The sequence below is a fragment of the Lissotriton vulgaris genome, chromosome 3_2, assembly GCF_964263255.1.
Source record: "Lissotriton vulgaris chromosome 3_2, aLisVul1.2, whole genome shotgun sequence".
NCBI classification, from domain to species: domain Eukaryota; kingdom Metazoa; phylum Chordata; class Amphibia; order Caudata; family Salamandridae; genus Lissotriton; species Lissotriton vulgaris.
Window position 1 is genome coordinate 1,296,153 of NC_141690.1, and position 22,016 is coordinate 1,318,168.

Here is a 22,016-nt window from a genome sequence, read left to right on the forward strand (position 1 = left end):
GAACTTTTAAGAGGTGCTTGAGAGAGATCTTGTTGCTTAGGTACTTCAGTTCAGTTTGCGAGTTTTTGACGGATTATAATGGAGGCCTTTAAGAACATTGCCACAGATTTGGCTACATGCGGAGAGTTCAGACATTGCAAAAACAAGAATGCAGGGTAGCACTGTCTGTGACCAGCTGATCGAAGGAGTGGAAGTATCCAAGAATTGCGAGGAATTTTGTAGTATTTACAGAAAAAAATGATGTGGATTGTTGTTTGTTGAGATGTACCATCACATGGACAGTTCATGAGCAAACGGGACCAGTTGTGAGTTTCGGGGAAAGAGACCAAACGAAAAAAGGTATTGAAGCGGAATCTTGTTAATAAATTTTTTTCCTGATTTGACAGAAAAAACGACAAATAGGGTTGCATACCTGTAAGGGGTTGTATTGCGCAGATCTGGGTATTGGAAAATTTCATGATCTCAGACTGATTTTGCAACTCTCTCAGGTGGGTCAAGCACATCAACTTTAGCTGTTGCCTGGAAATGTCTTCAACAGTAGGGGGATCGGCGAAGTAGGATTTACGGCCAAGGTCGTTAAAAAAGTTCCGTACATAGACCAACCAAGGGATCTTATGCCAGTTTGTTAAAGCTAACAGTCAGTTATCAAAGATCGTGTCAAGTGGCATTCGGGTTTGGACCATATTCGTTGCCACAATAAAATAGGTTGGGAACGGATAGTGTCTACGATGTAATCCATGCCAAGCTCGGTATGGGAAGCAAAGTTCTGGGCGCTTTGCGGGAGGGCCAGCAGATATTTGATGAAAATGTTCTCGGTTATTTGTAGATGATCAATATGGCCATGCCCCCACACGCCTGCTCCATAGGTGGCCACACTGTGGCATTTCGCGTAGTAAACTTTCAGAAGCTCTGGTGAAGCAGGTTTCCCCAGCTTTCTCGAGAAAGACATCAAGGCCGATGTTGTGCGCCGAAAAAGAAGATTTCTGGTAATCGTAGCTTGACGCCAATTCAGAGCGTCATCCACAAGAATTCCCAGGTAAGGGTACACAGATGTTCTTTCCAGCTTTGTATTATCCACCAGTATTGGTTTAGGATTTTTAACCCTGGGGCCAATATGCATTGTAAAGGTCTTTTTTATGTTGATTTTCAGGCCTAGTGAGTCCATAAAAGAACTATATTTGTTGGTTTGCTTCTGGAGTTGATTTAGTGTGCGGGCCAGAATGACACAATCGTCCGCATATAGCAGTGTTGGTATTTGTCGGTGGTTTATCTGGGGTAGATCCTGGCTCCCTTCCAGCATAGCCTGCTCTAGTCCATTGGTGTAAAGGTTGAACAGGAAGGGAGCCAGTACACAACCCTGTCTGACTCCTTTTGTTATTGGAAATGAGCTAGACAGCTCACCGTTAGTGCCGAATCTGACTCGACCAGAGGCATTAGAATATAGTTCGCGAAGGAAAGCTATTAAGGGAGAATCGACTCCGAGATCACTGAGGATTTTCCAGAGTTTACCATGTTGGACACAGTCAAATGCCGCACTCAGGTCGACATAGACGAGGAAGATGTTACCTCCTTTGGCGCCAGCATATTTCCCAGTCAGGAGTGCAAGGTTCAGAGCCTGTTCCACGGTCCCGAGCCCCTTCTGGAAACCGTATTGCAGGTCAGTCATGATGTTGTTTTCCCGGGCCCAGGATTGCAATCGGTCCAGGAGTACTCGACCTGCAATTTTGCCCATGGAGTCCAGAAGGGAGATTGGCCTATAGCATGCTGGGTCGTTGCGGTCACCTTTTTTAAAGATGGGCAGTAGGATTGACGTAGACCAGGATGGAAAAAGTCCGTCCGATGTTACTGCTGCCAGGACCTGTGTAATTATCGGTGACCAAAGTTCTATATTGTGTAGAAAAATGTCCATTGGAACTCCGTCAGGGCCCGGAGCCTTTCCTGATTTTGATGCCTTAATTGCTTTAACAACTTCACTATGTAGGAAATGAATACTTATAGGGTAGATGTTGTTCTCCGATATATTGGATTCACTTGGATCTGTTCCTTTTTCTGTGGCACTTAGTGAGGATGGGCCAAAGATTTTAGAGAAATGCGTGACCCAGTCATCTTCTGTGACTGCTACGTCCAGATGTTGTCCTTTTACATTGTCGGACAGAAAAAGGGGTCTCAGGACTTGCCAAAATAGGGTACTATCCTTTCTTTGGGAACTGTCATGGAGTTGTGACCATAGATCTTTCTTGATTTCTTTTTTCCGTTCCCTTCTGGCTAAGTTATAAAGTTTTCTTAGGTTGGAAATTTCCAATTGGTTTCTTGTGGGTCTATGTAGGGCTTCTTTTAAATTCGAAAGAGCTTTGCGGCAAGCTGAATCGAACCATCTCGTGGTAGGGGCCTTCACGTTCTTTACCTTGACAAAGAGCTCTTTACCGATTTCTTCCAGGATGTTTTTGAAGTTATTAATAATTGACCGGGGTGTGGTGTCTGGGGATAGACATTCTAGTATCCAGGGCTTAGATTTTTCCAGGATTTTCTCTGTTACTGCCACCGGGTCAATCTTGGCCCATTTGACTGTGTAGCCATTCAATTTGTTCATAGCTAATAAGTTTTGATTTAAAAGACTCGTTTTTACAGAATGTACTTTAGTCAATTTTGGAGTGATTCTTACGCTAATTGGATAATGATCGCTCATGAGATTTGTCCCGGTTTCAAAGTTAGTTAGTTGTCCCTTGAGTGAGTGGGAGGACAGTATATAGTCTATGGTAGTTGAAAATCCTCTTCCGTGAAAAGTGGGGGAAAAGTCCTTCTGTGGCTCTATTATCTCATTTGCAAAGTCCAGATCTAGAGAAAATAGAATTTCGTTTAACTTGCTTCCACATGTCGAGTGAGCAAAATGAGGGATGGGAGTACCAAGTTCGTTGTGCAATCCACAGTTGCCATTCTTGTAGTTGGGACAGAGTGGAAGATTAAAATCACCACCCCATAATAGATGTACTGTATTGGAATTGGATTCAGTTAGCAGGGATAATAGGAAAGTGGCAATCTCCACTAGGATTGTCAAACAGTCTGTTGTAGTTAGGTTGTTGTAATAGTTGGTAAGTATGTAAGTGGAGTCATTACTGAACTTTATTTGGATGATTTGATATGATGGGAAGTCTTTTAGCATTTTGATGGATGTAAAGGGAAGAGTGTTAGCGACGTAGATCACAAGACCCCCCTTAGGCCTTCCCAGGGCTCCCTGTACTGCTGGGGTGAAAAAAGTTTTATATCCCGTTAAATGATTTGCAGTGGTGGACCATGTTTCCTGGAAACATAATACTTGGTGTTTCGTTACTGTTTCGGACCATGATTCTATTGTTAATTTAGAAAGCAATCCTGCAACGTTCCAGTACAATATAGAGAGGTTCAGTTTATTGGGGACAGGAGGTAGTTGTGTAACAGGGGGTTCACTTGGAAGACTCTCTATTGGGGTCGGAGGAGGGTTAGTTGTGTCTCTCAGATCGATTGATTGGTGAAAGGTTAGATCTATGCTGTCCGTAGGGATGGCCAAAATTTTGGTTATGGGCATCCGTCCGTTGGAAATAATAGGGTAGGTATCTACAGTTGTCTCAGGGTAGAGGTTGATAGTAGTCGGGGAAATTTGTTGTGGTTGGCTTCGGGGTTTGAGGGGTGATAGCTGCGGTCTGAGGTTTGATGGAGAGGGCTTGTTGTGGGCTTGGGCATTCTTACTCTTGAATTTTTGGGATCTTAACGGTCAATTGACCATCTCAAGACAGTCGTAACGGTTTCTTGTTGGGATACCCTGCCAGCCCTCCAGTGGATGATAGGGTCTACCTTGCCAAGGCTGCTTGTGCCATTCTCTAGTTCTATCTCTATTTCCACGACCGTATCTAAGTCCCACATGTTTCCATTGATTTTCTTGAGGATGCTGCCAATTCGGGATAGAGGTATATTGATAAGTCTTCAATGGAGGGTAAAAGAAAGAAAGGTGTTGGACATCTATTCCGCCTTTCTTCTCCAAAGCGGGCCATGAGCAAATGTGGTCCACGGTAGATGGATCCCTGCAAGTTACTATAATGCAGTCTCCGTGGATCGACTTGGGTTCATCCCCTATCCATATTACTCTGCGGACAGTGGAAATCCCTCCAGAGTGGTATGGTTCTAGTGGTCTATTTATGCTTAGCCACTGCATAACCTTGTTTTTGAGTGACCATGCAGTTTCTGTCATGCCTTCCGTTAATTCGGGTACACCTGTGAGAATGATTGTATATGGGGTTGCCTCTGGTGGGAGATGGACCGGGCGCCTAAATCTTAATGTCTTTTTGGATGTCAACGGAGGTTGCTTCACTCTTGATTTAGGGGAAGTGAATGCCGGTTTGTTTGTTGAATGGTTTATGGTTACGTTATCTGGTAGTTTCCCAGTTTTACCTGTTTTTTCCGGGCAAGTAGTAGAGGCGGGTTGGGGGAGCTCCGTATTGGATTTGGTCTTTTGTGCACTAGGCATTAAAGCTTGCCGGTTTTGTACTTGAGAATTGGATTTTGGTTTTTTGGAAGATGGAATAGTCTGGACAGATTGTTTGGTTGCTACAGCTGGTTGTTGCTGATGAGATACTTTTGGGGGATGAGTGACGTTTTGTGTCCCTTGCTTAGGTGATCGTCTATTATTTGTGCTGGGATGTGTTTGTGATAGAATTGCTAATTGGGCTTCCAGATTTCTTATACTAATTTGTATAGGTTTAAGCTGTTGTGAAAGTAGGTCTTTGATTAAGGAAAATAATTGCGATGAAGTTTTACAAGTTTTACAGGGGTTATCTGCGTCCTCAACGAAGATAGGAAGTGGTAAAAGGTTGTTTTCTACTGAGGTAGTAGTCATTGATCGCCCGGGTTGTGTTGACTGTTTAGAACGATCCCTCCTAGGTTCCCTCTCTGGACCCATAAAAGGAACAGGAACTAGTGTATTTGCTGGTGAATGGGGGTTAGCTTGTTTGGGGATGGCTCCTTCCCTTATACCTCGAAGGTGTTTATCTATAGTTGTTTCTAGACTTTGGCAGGCTTCTAGGTCCGGGGTAGTCTCTAGACCATTGGATAATAGTGATTCTGATTGTGTTACAGATAAATCAACTAAACATGGCACTGTATTAATGTCGACAATGGTAACAGGTAGGGCCGGGGAACAGGTAGATAAAGCTTGCTGAATGGGGGAAGCTGCAGATGCTAAAAGGCCCAGAGACGATCGTTTGGCTTTCATAAGATCGAGAGACAAACGTTTAGCGTTCATAAGGTCAAGAGACACTCTGCGCTCCAGAAGAGATATGCTATGATCAATTACCTCGGTGGTCCTTGAGATAAATTGATCTATTGGGCCGGTGATTTGGGCTAATGCCTGCGCGTTTTTTGTTTTACTTCTGGTTCTTCCAGGCATGGTGGACATAGAGAAATTCCCGTATACAAAGTGGGGAACGAACTGAGGGTAACAGTCAAAGGGGGTTGCCCGGTCCGGTCTCTACCGGTCACTAACGGGCAACAACGGGCCCGCCCTTGGCCCGGGCTTCGCCCGGGCTGCGACCCGCGCGCGTCCCGCGGTGCGCATAGCTAGGCTTGCTTATGAGCTGTTTGAACGCGAGGAGGCGTGGCACTGGGAGGGGGCGCGGCTCACGCGGGAAGAGGACCCAGCTGAAGGTGTTGTATGCTGGTCCTCGCAGTCCCGGGTGCCGCGCCTCTCGCCTCCACTGCGGCCAAAGCTGGTCTCCTCCTCGCTGGAAACAAAAGGGCAGCAAACAGTCTCCAAAGCTACTCCTGTAGCAGAAAGCAGGACACAGGACACACGATCAGAAAACCTCTTAGCGAGCAAATCTATTTTTATAAATTGGGGTTGGATTTCTTAAGTGTCTCGTGTATTACTTCAATTGTTTGGGTGCTGTTTAAATGCTTTACATTTGTTCCTATGTAAACGCCTTGCTGCTCAGAGCCTCAGCTACTCAGGGATGAGCTTAACGCTTTGAAAACGAAACCTAGTGATCCTAATGGGGTACGTAAATGTATTACACAGTGAGGTCACAAAACCACTCCATATAGTACAACCCATTTCCTCAGTGTTATGATGCATCCTACTGAATTCAATTTGATTACCGATGGTAATATAAGCCAGCAAGTCCAGGTCTCTTTCTCCCAGGCCACAGCGTGCTCCAGTGCTGAAGCCAGCAGGCAGACACTAACTAACTAATTGGTGTGCAATGCTGTTACTCGTGCTGGGCACCAAGGTAACACTGAGCAAGGGACAGAAATGGCCTATCACGGCATGACTCCAAAATAAAGCCATATAGTGATTGGTCACGTTCTGTGTCTTCCACCCTCGCGCTGCCTCATGCGTGCGGGAGTTGGGACTAGTGGCCCGCCTACCTACATACTTTGTCTGAGCCAACCCAGACGCTGCTCCCTTGATGTTCATATTAGTAGACAGCATGAAAGCTGGGTCCGGATTGGTGTTGGCCGGAATACCAACCGCTCATTAGGAGGCTGACTGCGGCTTTGATACCCCCCCCCCCGTCCTCCCCCCCCAAAGGCTCCTAACATTGTGCAAATAGGAGAGGCCTCAAGTGTGCTGCATTTTGGGCTGGTCACAGGAAAGCACCCATCCAACCCAAGATGCACACTTCAAGACCAGACAGCCTTCTGTTAATTAATTAATACAGGGTGTAGGAGGGACACAGAAATTAGGGGGAAGCAACGCCCCAAAGCTCCAATAGAGGAGCCGCCCCTGATTGTGAGGGATATTGGGGCTACCTGCATTGTATGCAACAGCAGTGCCGCCCCTGATTGTGAGGGATATTGGGGCTACCTGCATTGTATGCAACAGCAGTGCACGAGGAGGGCTGCACAGTGCATATTCAGGCTCCAGATTTTTTGGCAGACAGTGCATTATGGAAGATGCAATAATTTGCCTTGTGCATTTTCAAAAGGCACCAGTAACTATTAAAGTCTTCCTGGAGCAATTCCATTGACTTCCCAGTTCTGAACTGCAGTAATCTGCCTTCCACTGCTCTTTGCAGCCACATATTCAGAGAGTTTCACACTAGGGAGCTGCTGCTAACCATCCAGTCATAAGCTTTCTAAATGTGTTTACTGTAACACCAACCTTCGTTTTTCTTTAATTTTTGCACAATGGAAAAAGGAATCTGCAGATTATAAATTCATCACAGAATGTATAGTATTAGATACCATAAAATTATTGGTTTCGTGATTAATCAAGAGGTTTGCTTGACCTTGATGCAGGTAATGGAGATGGTACATTTTTGCAGAGCAAAGTTAAAACACTTTCATAGAGAACACATTGGTCATGCACAGCAGCCAGGCTCATGCTTCTAGTTGTCCATATGGACATTTTACCTCAGTTTTGCCCTTCCGTTTTCCAAGTACACACACAAGGGTGTAGGAGGTGAGAGAAGTATACAAATGGTGAAATTGACACACAGATTTTTGTTTAAAAAAAATGCTCTCACCCACAAATTGGGCTTGCTAACAACATCTCTGCCCAGACCAACTCCTGGGATGGAGCATAGGGGTGGGAAGACAATACCAAGAAATAACGAGAGGGATCAAAGTGCAAAAATTGCACATAAAACTGACTCTGGAATATCCTCTCTATATTTTTATTCCTGGATTCCCTTATCAGGATTCAAATGTATTATAAATGATGGTGGTGATTGGACGAATTATTATCTGTACACCCCTCCTATCTGCATGCTTGTCAACGAGTTTCAGCTGATTCTTTTGCCCAAAATGGTCATCTGGCTTTCTTTAAGACTATAAATCCCGTGTAACCCCCTACTCTCCTACCTTTCTTAGTGGGTAGATTGAGGCTCGACCAAATCCGGTCTGGGTACGTGTAACCACACTGCAGTTTCACCGAGTTTTAAGTGATCAATTGCTTGTATTGGTGTTCGAGCAGGAGCGTCTCCCAATAGTCATACATTCTACCCTACCTCCCAGCCAAAGACTTCCAAACTGCGGTACAAGCACTAGTCATCCCACGAATTGAATACGGCAGCACCGCCCTCTGCGGACTCCCACTAACTACAACCGCACCACTAAAAGCGTCTCTAAATGCTGCAGCGAGACTCATCACTGGGTCAAAAAAGCACTCCCACATTACCCCTGACTTGAAGTCCCTGAATTGGCTGCCTTTTGAAGCCAGAATACATCTGAAAATCGCCTGCATGACTCACAAGGCGGTACACCTAAACTCACCCGGCTACCTTGCTCAGAAATTGACAATCTCTGGGGGAATCAGAAACACGAGAGGCACAAACAATCTTCTGCTGAAACCTCGAAGATTCCGGAAGGAAAAAACATACAAGCGCTCTTTCTCAGGAATGGCGCCTAGGATTTGGAACTCACTCCTTCCCGAAACCAGGCTTATCTCCTCCACTACACTCTTTAAAAAAGAAGTAAAAGCTATCCTCATGGCTAAATACACTTGAACTACTATCTCGAACCCTATTAACACCCTGCACTGATCTGTATTACTTGCTTGACCCCTTTACTTATTTGTATGAGTTGTCTTATCACTCACATGATTGGCTTTGCAGTCACCTATTTGTATTATTTGTACTGTATGATCTACTGATTTACCTATTTGACTTTGTTCCCTCATGTACCCTTCTGTACTGTGTGATCTATTGATTTACCTATTTGACTTTGTTCCCTCATGTACCCTTCTATGTAAAGCGCTCTGATATCTGCGAAGATCTTGTTCGCGCTATATAAAACTTTGAAATAAATAAATAAATAAATTCGTCAAGGTGAGGCAGCCGCCACCGCGAACCACTCTGCGCTTCTTTTACTCAAGGCTAGGGTTATCGTTTCCCACAAGACGTGTTATTTAATGAAGATTTTGCCTAAAAAAGGGATGCAGTTTGTCGTCTTTCTCATTCACAGACCCGTCCTGTGTGCAACTCTGATCCCCTTATGTCTTAAAAAGACTGATGACATGTATACAGATATTAATAATTCTGAGACAATGACCTGCGCATTTTGTACTTGCAGCGTCTGGAACCTGACGCCCCGTAGCCTAACTATACGCTTTGTGACACACTTAGATTTTACTTTTTGAATCTGTGGTGACCTCTCGTCTGCAGAATCATCCGGAGTTCTCCAGAACTTCATCTAGTTTTCAGAGTCCTGTCAACTTCTAGAATTTTGTATTCAAACATTTGACCTGTTCACTCTGCTCTGAGACACAGGCTGCGCTACACTTGTTTCTCTTCGATCAATGGGGTTAAACCTGAGGTGCGTACATTGAACAGTACCAGAGCAAGAGTCCGTCAATGCATACCTTTGAGGGCCAAACACCCTGCGATGAAGGGAAGGTGCATCTGCCATGCCTTTAAGTTCTAATCTGCTCTTGCTTGCTAAGAAGTACTCTCCGGATCTACAAGTTGGGGGCGCAAACGGATACCGTAATGTTCGCAGCCACAAGGTGAAGTGAAAAAGGCTTTGATGTTGGAATCTGATGTCATTTTCAAACTGTCCGATTCGAGTAACACTTTGACTATCCGACAAGAGGAAAAGGATTAGTTAAAGAAACTGAAACTGCACTCCACGACCCATTTTTTTGCTTGTTCGATTACAGCAATCAAAAACGAGCATAAGCAAAGTCAAGAGGAGTGGTTTGCGTTTTCAGTATAAGTAAGACCTGTTGATTTGACGGGTATGCTGAATTTTTATATAAATTGTGGCTCGGCATCGAGATCATAGAAGGATTCCGACAGTTGAATGTAGTTGCTAGGGCTGTCAAGGGAATATTATTATAATGGATACAATTAGAATAACAACCCATAGGTCTGTCTTGTGGTAAAAAAAAAAGTAAGAAATTATTACTTTTGTATCAATGCATGTAAGATAAAGAATTATTTGTTACAAAAATGTGATGATTGAGTGTTCTTTTCAGAGCTAAAAAATTAATTTACATGGAAATACTTTTTGAGAGGCGGAAAGATACATCCTAACAGCCAATAAATAGCATGACAGTGAGACTAAAACCCTTCCATGAGCTGATCCAAGATGTTAATGTTATCTCAAGCCAGTGGCTGAATGGGGTCACAAGAGCAAGCTAATGCCATGAAGGGGCGGACCCCATCCAAAATGCATATTGGTGTATGGCATGCGCTAATTTACAATGTGGTACCTGTACATGGTATTAAATAGTAAAACATGTGTTTGTTTCATTGCAGTTGCGGTACCAGAAGTGTTTGGTTGCCAGGCCTCCTTTGCATAAAATGCAACCACCTCCTCCCCCTCCCCCTCCAGACACAGTGACGCGAAGAGTTACAACGAGCGTAAAACGAGGAGTCTTGTCCCTCATTGACACTCTAAAACAGAAGCGTCCTGTTCCTGAAATGCCCTAGCTGCGAACCTGAAAGAGGATTCTTGGACACACTACAATACTTTACGGGAGGTAAAGTGGTTACACAAAAGCAACACAAACCGATGCTCAGCCTTCCGTTCAATTGCTGCTGCTTTGTCTTCGGAGAGTACTCCTTATGAAAAACAATGTTAGACGAGCATGTACACTTGTCCGTCGCCACCATCGTGTAACTTGAAAAGAAGCATGAATATACATATATATATATAAATATAATTTTTATTTTTGTCTGTGAATTTCTTTATGGGCAGTGGAAGGTCTGTTTCTGATGTACATAAAAAGAACATTTCGAAAGTAGGCTCACAAGAAACAAGAACATAGCCACATCTCTGACAGCGGACTGTTCCTGCAGCGCTTGGAGGCCATGCTGCTGAAGCTCCATTGAATCACAATCATCTTGGACAGCATTTGTCGTAAGCGGCTCTTGAGTCCTAGGTGAACACTCCTTGTTTTCAAATATTGGAGAAGTGATGGTGGGCATCACTTGTCAGCTTGAAGACGCACTAGTATCCTCGTCTGTTCCAACTGGCGGATAATCCACAGAGGAGCTTTCCTTTTTGTGCTTTTTAACCAGCATGACCTCGGCACTTGGAGAATGATTGGAGTAGCTTAGCCCTGTAGCACTTTAATCAGCACTACAGAAATCAGAACAAAGGGGTAAACGTCTTGAAATTCAGGCACTTTGCGCCTAATAATTGTAGTACAACAAGAAAATCCAACTAACTGATTTAAATTTATATCATCAACTTACGGAGTGGTCAAAACTATTCCTAAGTTCTCTGACACAGATTGACGCTGTAATAATGCTGCATTTTTTCTGTTTGTTCCAAAAATGTCCTCAAAGTGCTGTGTCCTCACCTCAGCAGTCTGAATGAGTGCCAGTGGAGTTCTGTTTTACTTTTGCTACCTGAACTAAAATGTGGCCCATCAACTGTCCTTCTGCCCTGTTCTTCTACCTGCTGTAAATGATTTTTCTAATGCACCTTGTTTTTTCCCCAATGGTTCACAGCAAAAATTGACTCCAGCTGAATGTTGTTGCAATCAGCACTGTCAAAGCAGGAAGGGAATATTGGCATGATGGCTCTCATATTTGGTTTCTATCAGCTCTACTTTCCCGAGATAGCCCGAGTGGCTGCATTGCAGCTGCAGTCGGGCCCCACAATGCACACGATAAGTGACATGCGCTTTAGTGCTCATTGTACCTTAAGAATGCTGGTCCTTCAAACTGTTTATGTAGAGCTCATGCGATTGGAGCATTGCATGATGCACTAATGGGCTGTGGAGGTAGATCTCCTTCGTCATCATCGCTGTGCATTCAGATGGTCTATATATGTCCTAAAGTGGCAGAACTCTCCTGTCTCGTCTAAGTTCCCCCAGATATGCTAAGCGTTGCCACCTTTATATTTCTGTTGCCTCTCATACAGTGGTATAACCCACACCTTTTTTGCTTTTGCATGGAAGAATTATCGTGTAATGTGTAATTTGTTACTCTTGTTCCTCAAGATTAAGACCAAGGCATCACTGTTCTCATATACAAGGTCAATGGACTAATCAAGCATACTTTGGCGCTCCCACAATCATGGGCCTGAGCCTCAGGTGAGGGTTCATAAAGAGGGGCTGTATTATTTAAAGCCATAACTCTGTAAAGTGAGGAGCAATAGGACTATCTCCCACCAGAAAACCTTTCTAGCGTGAACCTATATTACCCACTGGGAATCACTGTGTTGATTCAAAAACACAGGCCTTATCAGCAGAGCTAGCACGCCTCTTAGAGCCTGCTGCCGTGCCTTTCATGGATGTGTTCATCGCCGCGGCTGCCATCTCCATGCTTACCCGCTTCCCAGCTAGGCCAAACATACAAAGTAAGAACACTCACCGGTGCCTCAGGCACAGTATAGTGAGCTGTTGCTCGTGTGCGGAAGCATGGTGCAATGGTTCTACTGGGTTCTTTCTGTGCGTAGAAACTAGAATGAATGAGAAGATGGCAGCGACTCAAGGTTCTGTAATGGCAGCGAGAGCTCTCCTGGTGGGATCGCCATTGAAAGTCCTAAACATTTGAATAGCACAGGTACAGCATCATGGAGCACCTTACCTTATAACCGTAGTTCAAACCAGAGCTTAATTTTTACCAATTCCTTTTCAAAAGAAGAAAATTCAATAAAATAATGCCAATTAAATCCAAAAGGCAGCTGCTCATCGTAGCTAAAATCTGACACCAAACCTGTAAGGTGTCCAGCAGATCTGATATCACCTCATGCATTGTACATTTCTTTATTTTGAAATGACAGAGCTCATGGATCCTACCTTTCTATGATTTACCATCTTGAAGCCACTGCTCGGATGAAGGTGGGATGTTTAGTACTTCAATGAGGATTCCCCACAAGAGAGAACTAAGATTATAAGTATTCTTTCCTCTCTGGCGTGGGGTCTTCATTGTTAGCCCTACATTTTTAAATTGACTAGCTAGCACATTCCTATTAAAATGTAACAAAAGGAGCAATAGAATGGCAAACAAGGGTATTGCTATGTTAACTAAGCAGGTTCATTAAGGAGGCCTGCCCACTTGTGGGTCTATCATTGGGTCTGAGTCCAAACAGTAGTGTCCGTTTGAAATATGAATACATCTCTAGGTTAGCGCTTTGCAAATATCCCAATAATTACATTTACCAAAGCTGTTGAGGCCTCTTTACCTATTGTAGCATCTATCTGCCCCCTGGGTTTCCGAGACACAAGCCTGCTAGGTTTTTGGTAGCAAATCGAAGGTGTAATCCATCTGGAAATTGATTGACTGGATGCATCTAAGACCTGTTCATATTGGCCACAAATCAGAAATTGTTCTTAGGATTTCAGATGACCAAAGCATCATGCAAATATAAACAAATCACCGCCCTTCCAATGTATCTCCTTACATATTTCCACCCTTCCAGTGTATCTCCTTACATATTTGCACCAAACAGTGACTATATTGGTGCAGTTTGTTACAATTTGTGTTACACTTATCTCATCTTTTTGGGTGTGATTTAGGTACAAAGATAAACGTGCAAAATGCATTCCTCCATTTGTGGGTGTAGTCTCCAGAACTGTTGCTTTTGATAGTAGGAATCTGATTTGCATTATCTGATGTATATTTGAATCTGTGCATGCTTAATGTGTACACTCGTAGACATTGCATGTGCATACATTCTAATACCACCCATTTCATCACTCATAGATTCATCTTTTTGCAAACCTACATTGTGACTTTTTCCAGGTGTAACAGGTGCCAGGATAAACGCATTCGGGATTTGTTCTTTTTGTTATTGACAGACACTTTCATTTTGTATGTTTAATTATATTTGGGATAAAGTGCCCCTAAATGTACATTATAAGGGCATTTATTGCAAGGTACCAAGGAGTTGAGTGATGATCTGAAGGTACAAGGCCTTTATGTCACAGAACTCAGAGGGGCTTTGCAGTATTCACTTTTATTCTACAGCTTGCAGACACTATATGCAATTTTTGAAGTGGGCTCCAGTTTCACCTCAGCCTTCCGCTTTAGTTGAATCTGCCCCTGGGACTGACCAAGGAAGCTCCGATTCATAGTTGACGGAGCGTTCTTGTTGTCTGCTCTCTTGTTTGTCCGAGGTGTGCAGATGCAGCAAACGTCCATGTTCATAACCGCCTCACCCTCCAGCTATCCAGACCTGCAAAGGTTACAGGGGAGCGGGAACAGTTCCCCCTCCTTTTAATCCCTCACATTTCGGTTCCCTATTTTGGGCAAGATGCTCAGGCACAACTAGAAACCCTGTGACCAGCCATAGGAGCAGAAACCTACGAGATTGGAGAGACGGAATGTATGGAGGGGAGTTTTGGGACAGAGACCCTCCTAATGTTGGGTCACGTGGCCGAGTCTGTGGGCCAGGAACATACTGAGGTGGAGAGAGTGGGCACTCGACGTTTGGTTTTCCTGCTACCTGGACCACACTTGGCCTACCTCAAGTTTTGGATTGTTAAAAATGTATTTTTGCTTTGAGCCACATGTTTTCGACAGCACTATTCTCTTTATAAATAATGCTTGCTAAAGAGACACCCCGTATTTGCTTTAGTGTCATACCTATAAATGAGAAAGCCCCCCTTACTCTACATTTACGAGCGTCCATTGTCTGCCTTGCCTAAATGTAATCTTTTTTCATGGCGACTTTGCTTACATTAAAGTGTCTGTAACTAGCTTGTTTGTAAAGCCAACACATGCAAGCACAGGTGAGTTGCTCAGTGAGATTATTAGTCTGATGTCCGGGGAATCTGAAGCACGAGTCACACCTGTTCAATCATCAGACTCAAATATATGTCTGTTGCCCCGGAAACGGAAGCCTGACCCACCTGCCTAACCATCCAACTCCATTGAGGCACTTATGCAACCGTTGGACTCTCTGTGAAGAATGGAGATGAAAGCCATGATGTCTAAAAGTGAAGACCCTTCGCAGACATTTTGTTTGAAAACATTATTTGCATATTGTATCTCTGCTTAGAAAAGAACTTTGTTGAAAAAGGCCACACATATGAAATAATATTAAGATGTTTATTTTCTGCCATGGCCAAAAACTGAGTGACGACTTGTGTGGGATTAAATGCCGGCCTTTCCTAATGTCATAGTAAGACTTCAGTTATCTATGCATTCTTTATATTGAGTATATCTGTAAGCAGACAGCCATGTTTACTATATCTTGTTTTTTTATGTGAATTTTTTTTTTAAATAGCCGATCAAATACAGTTTAAAATATTTTTAATTTATTTATTCTATTTTTACTGAATATCCCTAAAAACAACCTTTATGTATTATCTTTGCTGGCCATCCTGTCAAAAAGCCACCTTACAGAATAATCTCTTTAAAGAACACTTCAACATCTTTACGGTGGTTTTGTAACGATTTGTAGTCACGTTTTTATTGGATTATATAGATCAAACTGCTTTGCGTTGTGTGAAGCTGTTTATTTTTTATTTTGTATAGTAAAAAAATGCATAAATGCACCTGCTTGTACCACTCACTTGCCTAAGCACCTCTCGTGAGTGTGATGAACTTTCGAATCCAGAAAGAAAGACTGAAGTATTTTGAAGATACGAGTGAGTATTTGGATGGGTGAGGGTATAATTTGTGACTGGCAGTGTGGCCAGAGATAGGAATGCCACATGCCACGAGATGTGTGGCCCTTAGCAGTGCCATTAAGAATGTCTCTCGTACCTATGTCTGTAACTTGGGACACTCTTCATTCAGTGGTTGTAGACGCACTTGGCTCTGCATTCAGCGTTGTTGCCATCACTTGCTGGTCCACTAAATAAAACAGTGACCTAACCGAACAGATACTGCCCAGGCCCAAGAAGAAACTCGCACACATGGGTGTCTATAACCAAAGCAAGATATTGGCTGCAAGTTCTGGTGTTTATTTACATCAGTAGAAAAGGACATTGTCTGTTGTAGGTGGGGGTGAGAGGATATTATATTTGCAACACTTGTCACCCTGCAGCACGCAGTGTTTTCTTGTACCCTTAGAGCCCGACGTAGCGGGCTCTACCAGCCATGAAAGGCTTGCTCCAGCGTTCATGCCCCAACCCCCGGGCTCGGTGGGGCCTTTGTTCACAGTAGCAGCTGTAAACAAGCATTGGAATGTTGATGCACCGGGCTTCCACCAGGCATTAGAAGTCCGGAGCACTCCATTGTCTTTAATGGAGCACTCCATAGACCAATGTTCGAATTACCAAGAGTGCAAACTCCAACTTTTGAAAAAATCTGAGATTCCTAATCGTGAGACTGTGACCGTAAAAACGTGCGGCAGTCATCTCACAAAGAGGTGCCCTTCAGAAAAAAAACATAGTTTGGATGACTTCAGCACTACTTCCATTCGTTTTCTAGTATTTGAAGCCTAGCGTTTGTCTCAATGGATTGCTGACTTGCACAGTATTCAGAAGTCAGCAGGGGAAGCTAGTTCTGCCTCAGTACAGCATCTTCAAAACAGTAAAGATGGCAGGGCCTGTTGTCAAACCACCCTAGAGCTTGTAGCTACAGCAAAGCGCTAATTTACAATAAAGAGGACATTCTTCCACTGTTTGCCACTTTTTCACATTTCAATGTAATCTGTTGTGAGAATAAACAAAACCGCATACAACTCTTTCTTGGTTTTTACTGCTCTTTGATGTTTTCACATATTTGTTGATAGTGACCAAATACAGAATATCTTTTGTCACTATAATGATTGTTTAGAAGAAATATGCAAATATGCCTGAAGATGAATGAATCGTATAAATGAATTTATACTTTGGTACATGTTTAGCCTTCATAGGGCTGTTAGAAATTCAATGAAAAATGTCAACTTGCAGCAAGCTTTTTACATATGACATGGAATTGCTCAAAATAGAAAGCTTTTGGGGGAAATGATGCAAATTATATGTGACCTAATTGGCATAGGAACAGAAAAGTCAATAAAAGTGTAATAGTCTGGAGACAAAACTAAGGTTAACTGAAACTCTGTATGCTGGCATTGGGCAGTGCTTGCAAAGCCTGCACTAGTTGTCCTCCAATGCACCGAAGTTTGTGAGATGGAAGAAAGACTTAATAGAGTGGGCATTGGCTGATGAGCAGCACATGAAGGCCACCTTGAGGGATGATAATTGAAGAACTTGAAACACGGGGCAGATGCTTTCTAAAATGACAAACCAACCAAAAAATAGGCCCCCGTGAATGGCGACACATGGATGTTGGGGTTGGGGGTCTGCTGTGGGAAGATGTTCGGTTGAGTTCAAAGGTTAACATGAGATGCTGTTATTGGGGTATTGTACCCTTGCTGCTGCGGTCATTTGAGATTGATTCGTGATGTATTGTATTGTATGGCACATTTATAGAGCGCAACTGTCACCCCACAGGTATCCTGGCGCTGTGATCCTCAATGGCCTGAGCACGATATTATAGTGGCAGCTGTAATTACAATGTCCTTGGGAAAAGATGAGTTTTTAGTCCCTTTTTAAAAGAGGATAAGTCACCAGTCATGGTCAGGAAGTGTATTGAAAAGCTATGTTGGGGAAAATTTAAGAAAAAAAAGAACTTAAAATAACTTTGAATAAAATAGATTACTAAACTAGGACAGTATTTTGATATATTAATATACAGAAGGACTAGTGTAAAAGGGCAGTAAATAAGATTAAACAATGATTTGATAAAGATTCATTTTAAACAAAAACATATTGTATACTTGGTTTCCAGAGTTTAGAATCCTCCCAAAAAGTGGTTTGTCCATAAAGATATGAGGCCTAGACCTATGTAAACAAGTCACTTTTATAATGAGTGCAAAGGCAATGGCGTTGTCAATGCTGGTTTGCAAAGCATTGTTTAAAAAACAAAGGTAAAAGAAAAACATTTCAAAATACTGGAGGAAAAATAAACAAAATATTGGAGGAAAAATAAACACATATGTTAAGGTATCTCTGAACTGCAATCTGAATTCTATATTTTCAATCTTTAGAAATGCCATGGTTTATTTTTCAAATACTTTCCACTCGGGAAACTGAACAGAATCGAAAGAAAATGCTTACCAATCTTATCAATCTCCTACCCATACTGCCGGCCATACCTTGGACAGCCTTTTCACCAACCACGACAACCTAGTGATCAAGACTGTTCAGCCCCTTGGCTGGGGGGGACCACTGGTTGATTGAGTTCAAACTTTGTCCTTCCCTCCACATTATGGTGAAGGAGGGTCCCACATCGAGGTACATACCTTGTAGGGGACTGAACAAGCTCCCATCTACCGAATGGGAGGCCGCCTTGGCTACAGCCGGTGATGGGAGGCACATCCAGTTTCCTCCCACGGCGGATGGTTTCGGCAACTGGATCAATAAGGCCCTTGACACTGCTCCCCCTTTTAAAAACTGCATCATTAGAAGAGCTAAACCATCGGCCGCATGGTTTTCAGAAGAGCTGAGATCCCTTAGGTGAGACTGCCTCGGACAAGAACGTAAATGCCGTGTGGACCCCTGTACAAGGGGAAAAGTCCAGCAGAAATCTCTGCTGTAGAAATACAAACATGCCATCTTTCAAGCCAAATCCAGATTCCTTACTGGAAAGATACTATCAGCAGACAATTTCTCTAGTATGCTATTTAAGGTCATTAAGGAGAGTTCGAGGCATGTGGGCTGCTGAATTCATATCTGTGCATAGACCGCCACCTAGTGTTGGGTCCGGATGATTGCACATTGTTGTCCTGGAAGAGTCTTCGAAGTATCACGAGATAGGTGGCTCCTCCCCTGGACTACAGTGCGCATGGGCATCGCCTCCATCCCCAGATTGTTTTTTTCCGCCATTGGGTTCGGATGTGTTTCGGTTCCCTCTGTCGGAACCGATAGTTGTTCAACTTCTACTCGAGACCAAAAGGTCTTTAGGCTGGGCGTCGGTATAGTTGCGTACGGATTTCTTTCTGACTCTCAGCTCCTATCTCTTGCTGCCCTTCCACGTGCCTTCGGCGCGGACGGGCCTACACTACAACTTTTGCTATGGAGCGGACTCCATTCAAAAAGTGTCCGCTGTGTCACTCCAAATATTCACACCTCGACGTGCACCCTGTGTGCAATACCTGCTTGTCGCCGGATCACCGCGAAGACACCTGCATAGCGTGTTCGAAGTTCCGAAGCAAGAAGACTTTAAAGATTCGCCGGGCCAATCGGCTCCAGGCTCAATTGTCGGCTTCGGCGCCCCCACCAGATGACATTTTCCAGGAATCTGTCGAGGGAGAAGACGACGTGCGAGAGTCGGACTCTGGCCCCGCGTCCGAGGAGGAAAACTACGACGCGGGTGAGGCGGACTTTGACGAAGTCTCCGACGAGGTAGGGGACGACGATCAGGCTTGTGCCACGATGGGAGATAGCTCGGAGGAGGAGCATCCCCAATCAGACTCAGGGGTTATTCCCCTTCATACGGCCCAGGTCGAGGGATCGCCTTCGGGCCTTACCCAAGATCTACCTATCAGTCCTACGTCCCCGCCTCCGGGCCCGGTCACGGACATTTCTAAGCCATCACTTATGTTGAAGAAAACAAAAGTGAAACCAACTGGTCACGCACCCTCGGATGCGAAACCGAAACTGAAAGTTGCGTTGGTAAAGAAGGTTCTGGAGGCGTCAACTTCCAAGAAAACCAAAATGGCCGACTTGAAAAGCCACGCCAAGATGGCCGACCCGAAGCCCTCGGGGTCGACGCCAAAGTCGAAGGCCTCCGACGCGACCGCGTCGGCGCCGAAAGGGGTCGGGGACCCGAAGACGGTTTCGAAGAAGCGTCAGGGCGACGACGCGCCTAGGCATGGGGCGTCGGCCCCGAAGAAGAAGCCTACCTGCGATCAGGCTCTCGAAGATGAGGGGTCGCTCGAGCAGGTGCAACCCTCGGCAACCTTTACAAAGAAAGTGGAGGAATCCTTACAGCGGATCCGAAAGACCACAGTGGTTCCCAATCAGGACACTGTAGTGCCTACGCTCACGCCTAAGCCTACTAAAGAGAAAACGCCTATTCGTTTCACCCTTCCACCCAAGTCGGCGCCGAAGGCCTTCGCGCCGAAACAGGGCGGACATTCAGGGGAGGTGTTAACGCCGAAAGCTGCCTTGGTGGTGTCGAAGCTTCGGCTCCAACCGCTTGCGGTAGAAGAGCGTCGTGAGGTCATTATCGACGCCAACACCGGGAAACTGTCGCACCTCAAACGAAAGATCACGTCGGAGCCGGCGTTGGAACCTTTTAAGATCCCGCTCAAGAATAAAAAGTACTCTGCGGACTCTTCGGCTCTGGTGGAACCTGTGTCCCCACAGGCCTTGGAACACTCGCCGACGCATTCCCCCGCGGCCGATGCGGACGAGGAAGATGCCGAGTACAACTATCCTGCGTACTCGGATCCGGAGGAGGAGCATTTGCCTTGGGCCGCAGGAGGCGACACAGAAGACCCGCAGTCGGGTCAGGACACTCAACTTTTCACCGCCAAGACGTCCCCGACAGAGGACTCGGCGGCCTTCAATGCTTTGATAGAGAGAGCTGCGGCGAACCACGATGTCGAGCTGCACTCGGACCCCGTGGATGCGGACTTCTTATTCGACACCTTCTCGGTAGCCGAAAAGCAAGTCAAAACGCTACCGATGCTTAAAGGGGTGCTTAAACATGCACCGGAGGTTTTCAAAGAGCCCACCCGGGCGCGGGTGGTCAACCCTCGCATCGACAGGAAATATAAGGCGGCACCCACGGATCCCACTTATATCAAGGGACACTTTCCATTGGACTCCTTGGTTGTTTCCAACGCTCGGAAAAGGGCGAATTCTCAAACTACTGGTGACGCTCCTCCCCCAGACAAAGAGTCCAAGATCTTTGAGGCCTCGGGCAAACGCATTGCTGCACAGGCAGCTAACATCTGGAGAATATCTAACACCCAAGCCCTGCTTGCACGTTATGATAGGGCCCATTATGACACATTAGAGGCCATTCTGCAACACTTGCCTGACCAATACAAGGAGGCAGGAGAGATGCTCATTCAGGAGGGTAGACTCATTACAAATGCATCCATCAAATGTGCTCTAGACGTGGCAGATACAGCCTCTAGAGCCATCAATACAAGTGTGTTACTTAGACGTCATGCCTGGCTTCGTATTTCGGGGTTCAAGCCCGACATCCAAACCACCATTTTAGGTCAAACAGTGAATCCTGACCATCTGTTTGGCCCTGAGGTGGATGCCTCACTAGAAAAAATGAAAAAGGATACCGAAACTGCAAAGTCAATGGGGGCTTTACAGAGTCAGCAGTTTCGGGGTGGTTCCTTTCGCCGTTCAAATTCAAAAGGCACCTCCCGGGGACAGGCATCCCAGTCCGCACAATACTACAAAGGTAACACCCAGCCCTCGTATAACAACAAGGGTAGAGGTGGTTACAGAGGCAATATTACCAAAGGCAGGGGACGTGGAAACAATGGCTCCAGGTCCACCACCACCAACAAGCAGTGACGTCTTGTCACTGCTCCCCGACCATGCAACACCGGTTGGGGGGAGACTTCAGCAGTTCCTGCCGGCGTGGAAGAACATCACCACGGACAGGTGGGTGAGGTCCCTTATCCAGTACGGGTACTGTCTAGAACTTACTTCCATTCCACCAGACATACCCCCAAAAAGCCGTCCTATGTCAGGCGAGCATTTGACCTTGTTGCAGCAGGAAGTTCTAGTTATGCTGCAAAAAGGGGCAATAGAGCTCGTTCCATTGCGAGAGCGGGGAACAGGGGTTTACTCCCTCTATTTCCTAATTCCCAAGAAGGACGGATCCCTCAGACCTATCCTGGACCTCAGGCCCCTAAACTGGTACATACTCTCGGAGCACTTCCATATGCTCACGTTGCAGCAAGTGATTCCCCTGCTCCAGCAGGGGGATTTTCTGGCTACACTGGATCTGAAGGATGCCTATTTTCATATCCCCCTGCATCCTTCCCACAGGAAGTATCTCAGATTCACGCTCTTAGACCAGCATTACCAGTTCAAGGTCCTGCCGTTCGGTGTCACCACGGCACCAAGGGTATTTACGAAGTGCCTAGCTACTGTGGCGGCGCATCTCCGTCGCCAAAAC

At 45.0% G+C, this 22,016-nt stretch overlaps 1 protein-coding gene across 11 annotated transcripts in view; it reads left to right on the forward strand.

The window, feature by feature from the left end:
• The window catches only part of APBB2 (amyloid beta precursor protein binding family B member 2), a 973,994-nt gene extending 957,437 nt beyond the window's left edge, over nucleotides 1-16,557 (forward strand). For all 11 annotated transcript variants that reach the window (XM_086963922.1, XM_086963917.1, XM_086963923.1 and 8 more), the window contains one exon: nucleotides 10,227-16,557. In XM_086963922.1, the coding sequence (XP_086820048.1) occupies nucleotides 10,227-10,400 (174 nt within the window). In that variant the 3' untranslated portion in view covers nucleotides 10,401-16,557. The remainder of the gene's footprint in view (nucleotides 1-10,226) is intronic.
• The last annotated feature ends 5,459 nt before the right edge of the window (nucleotides 16,558-22,016 follow it).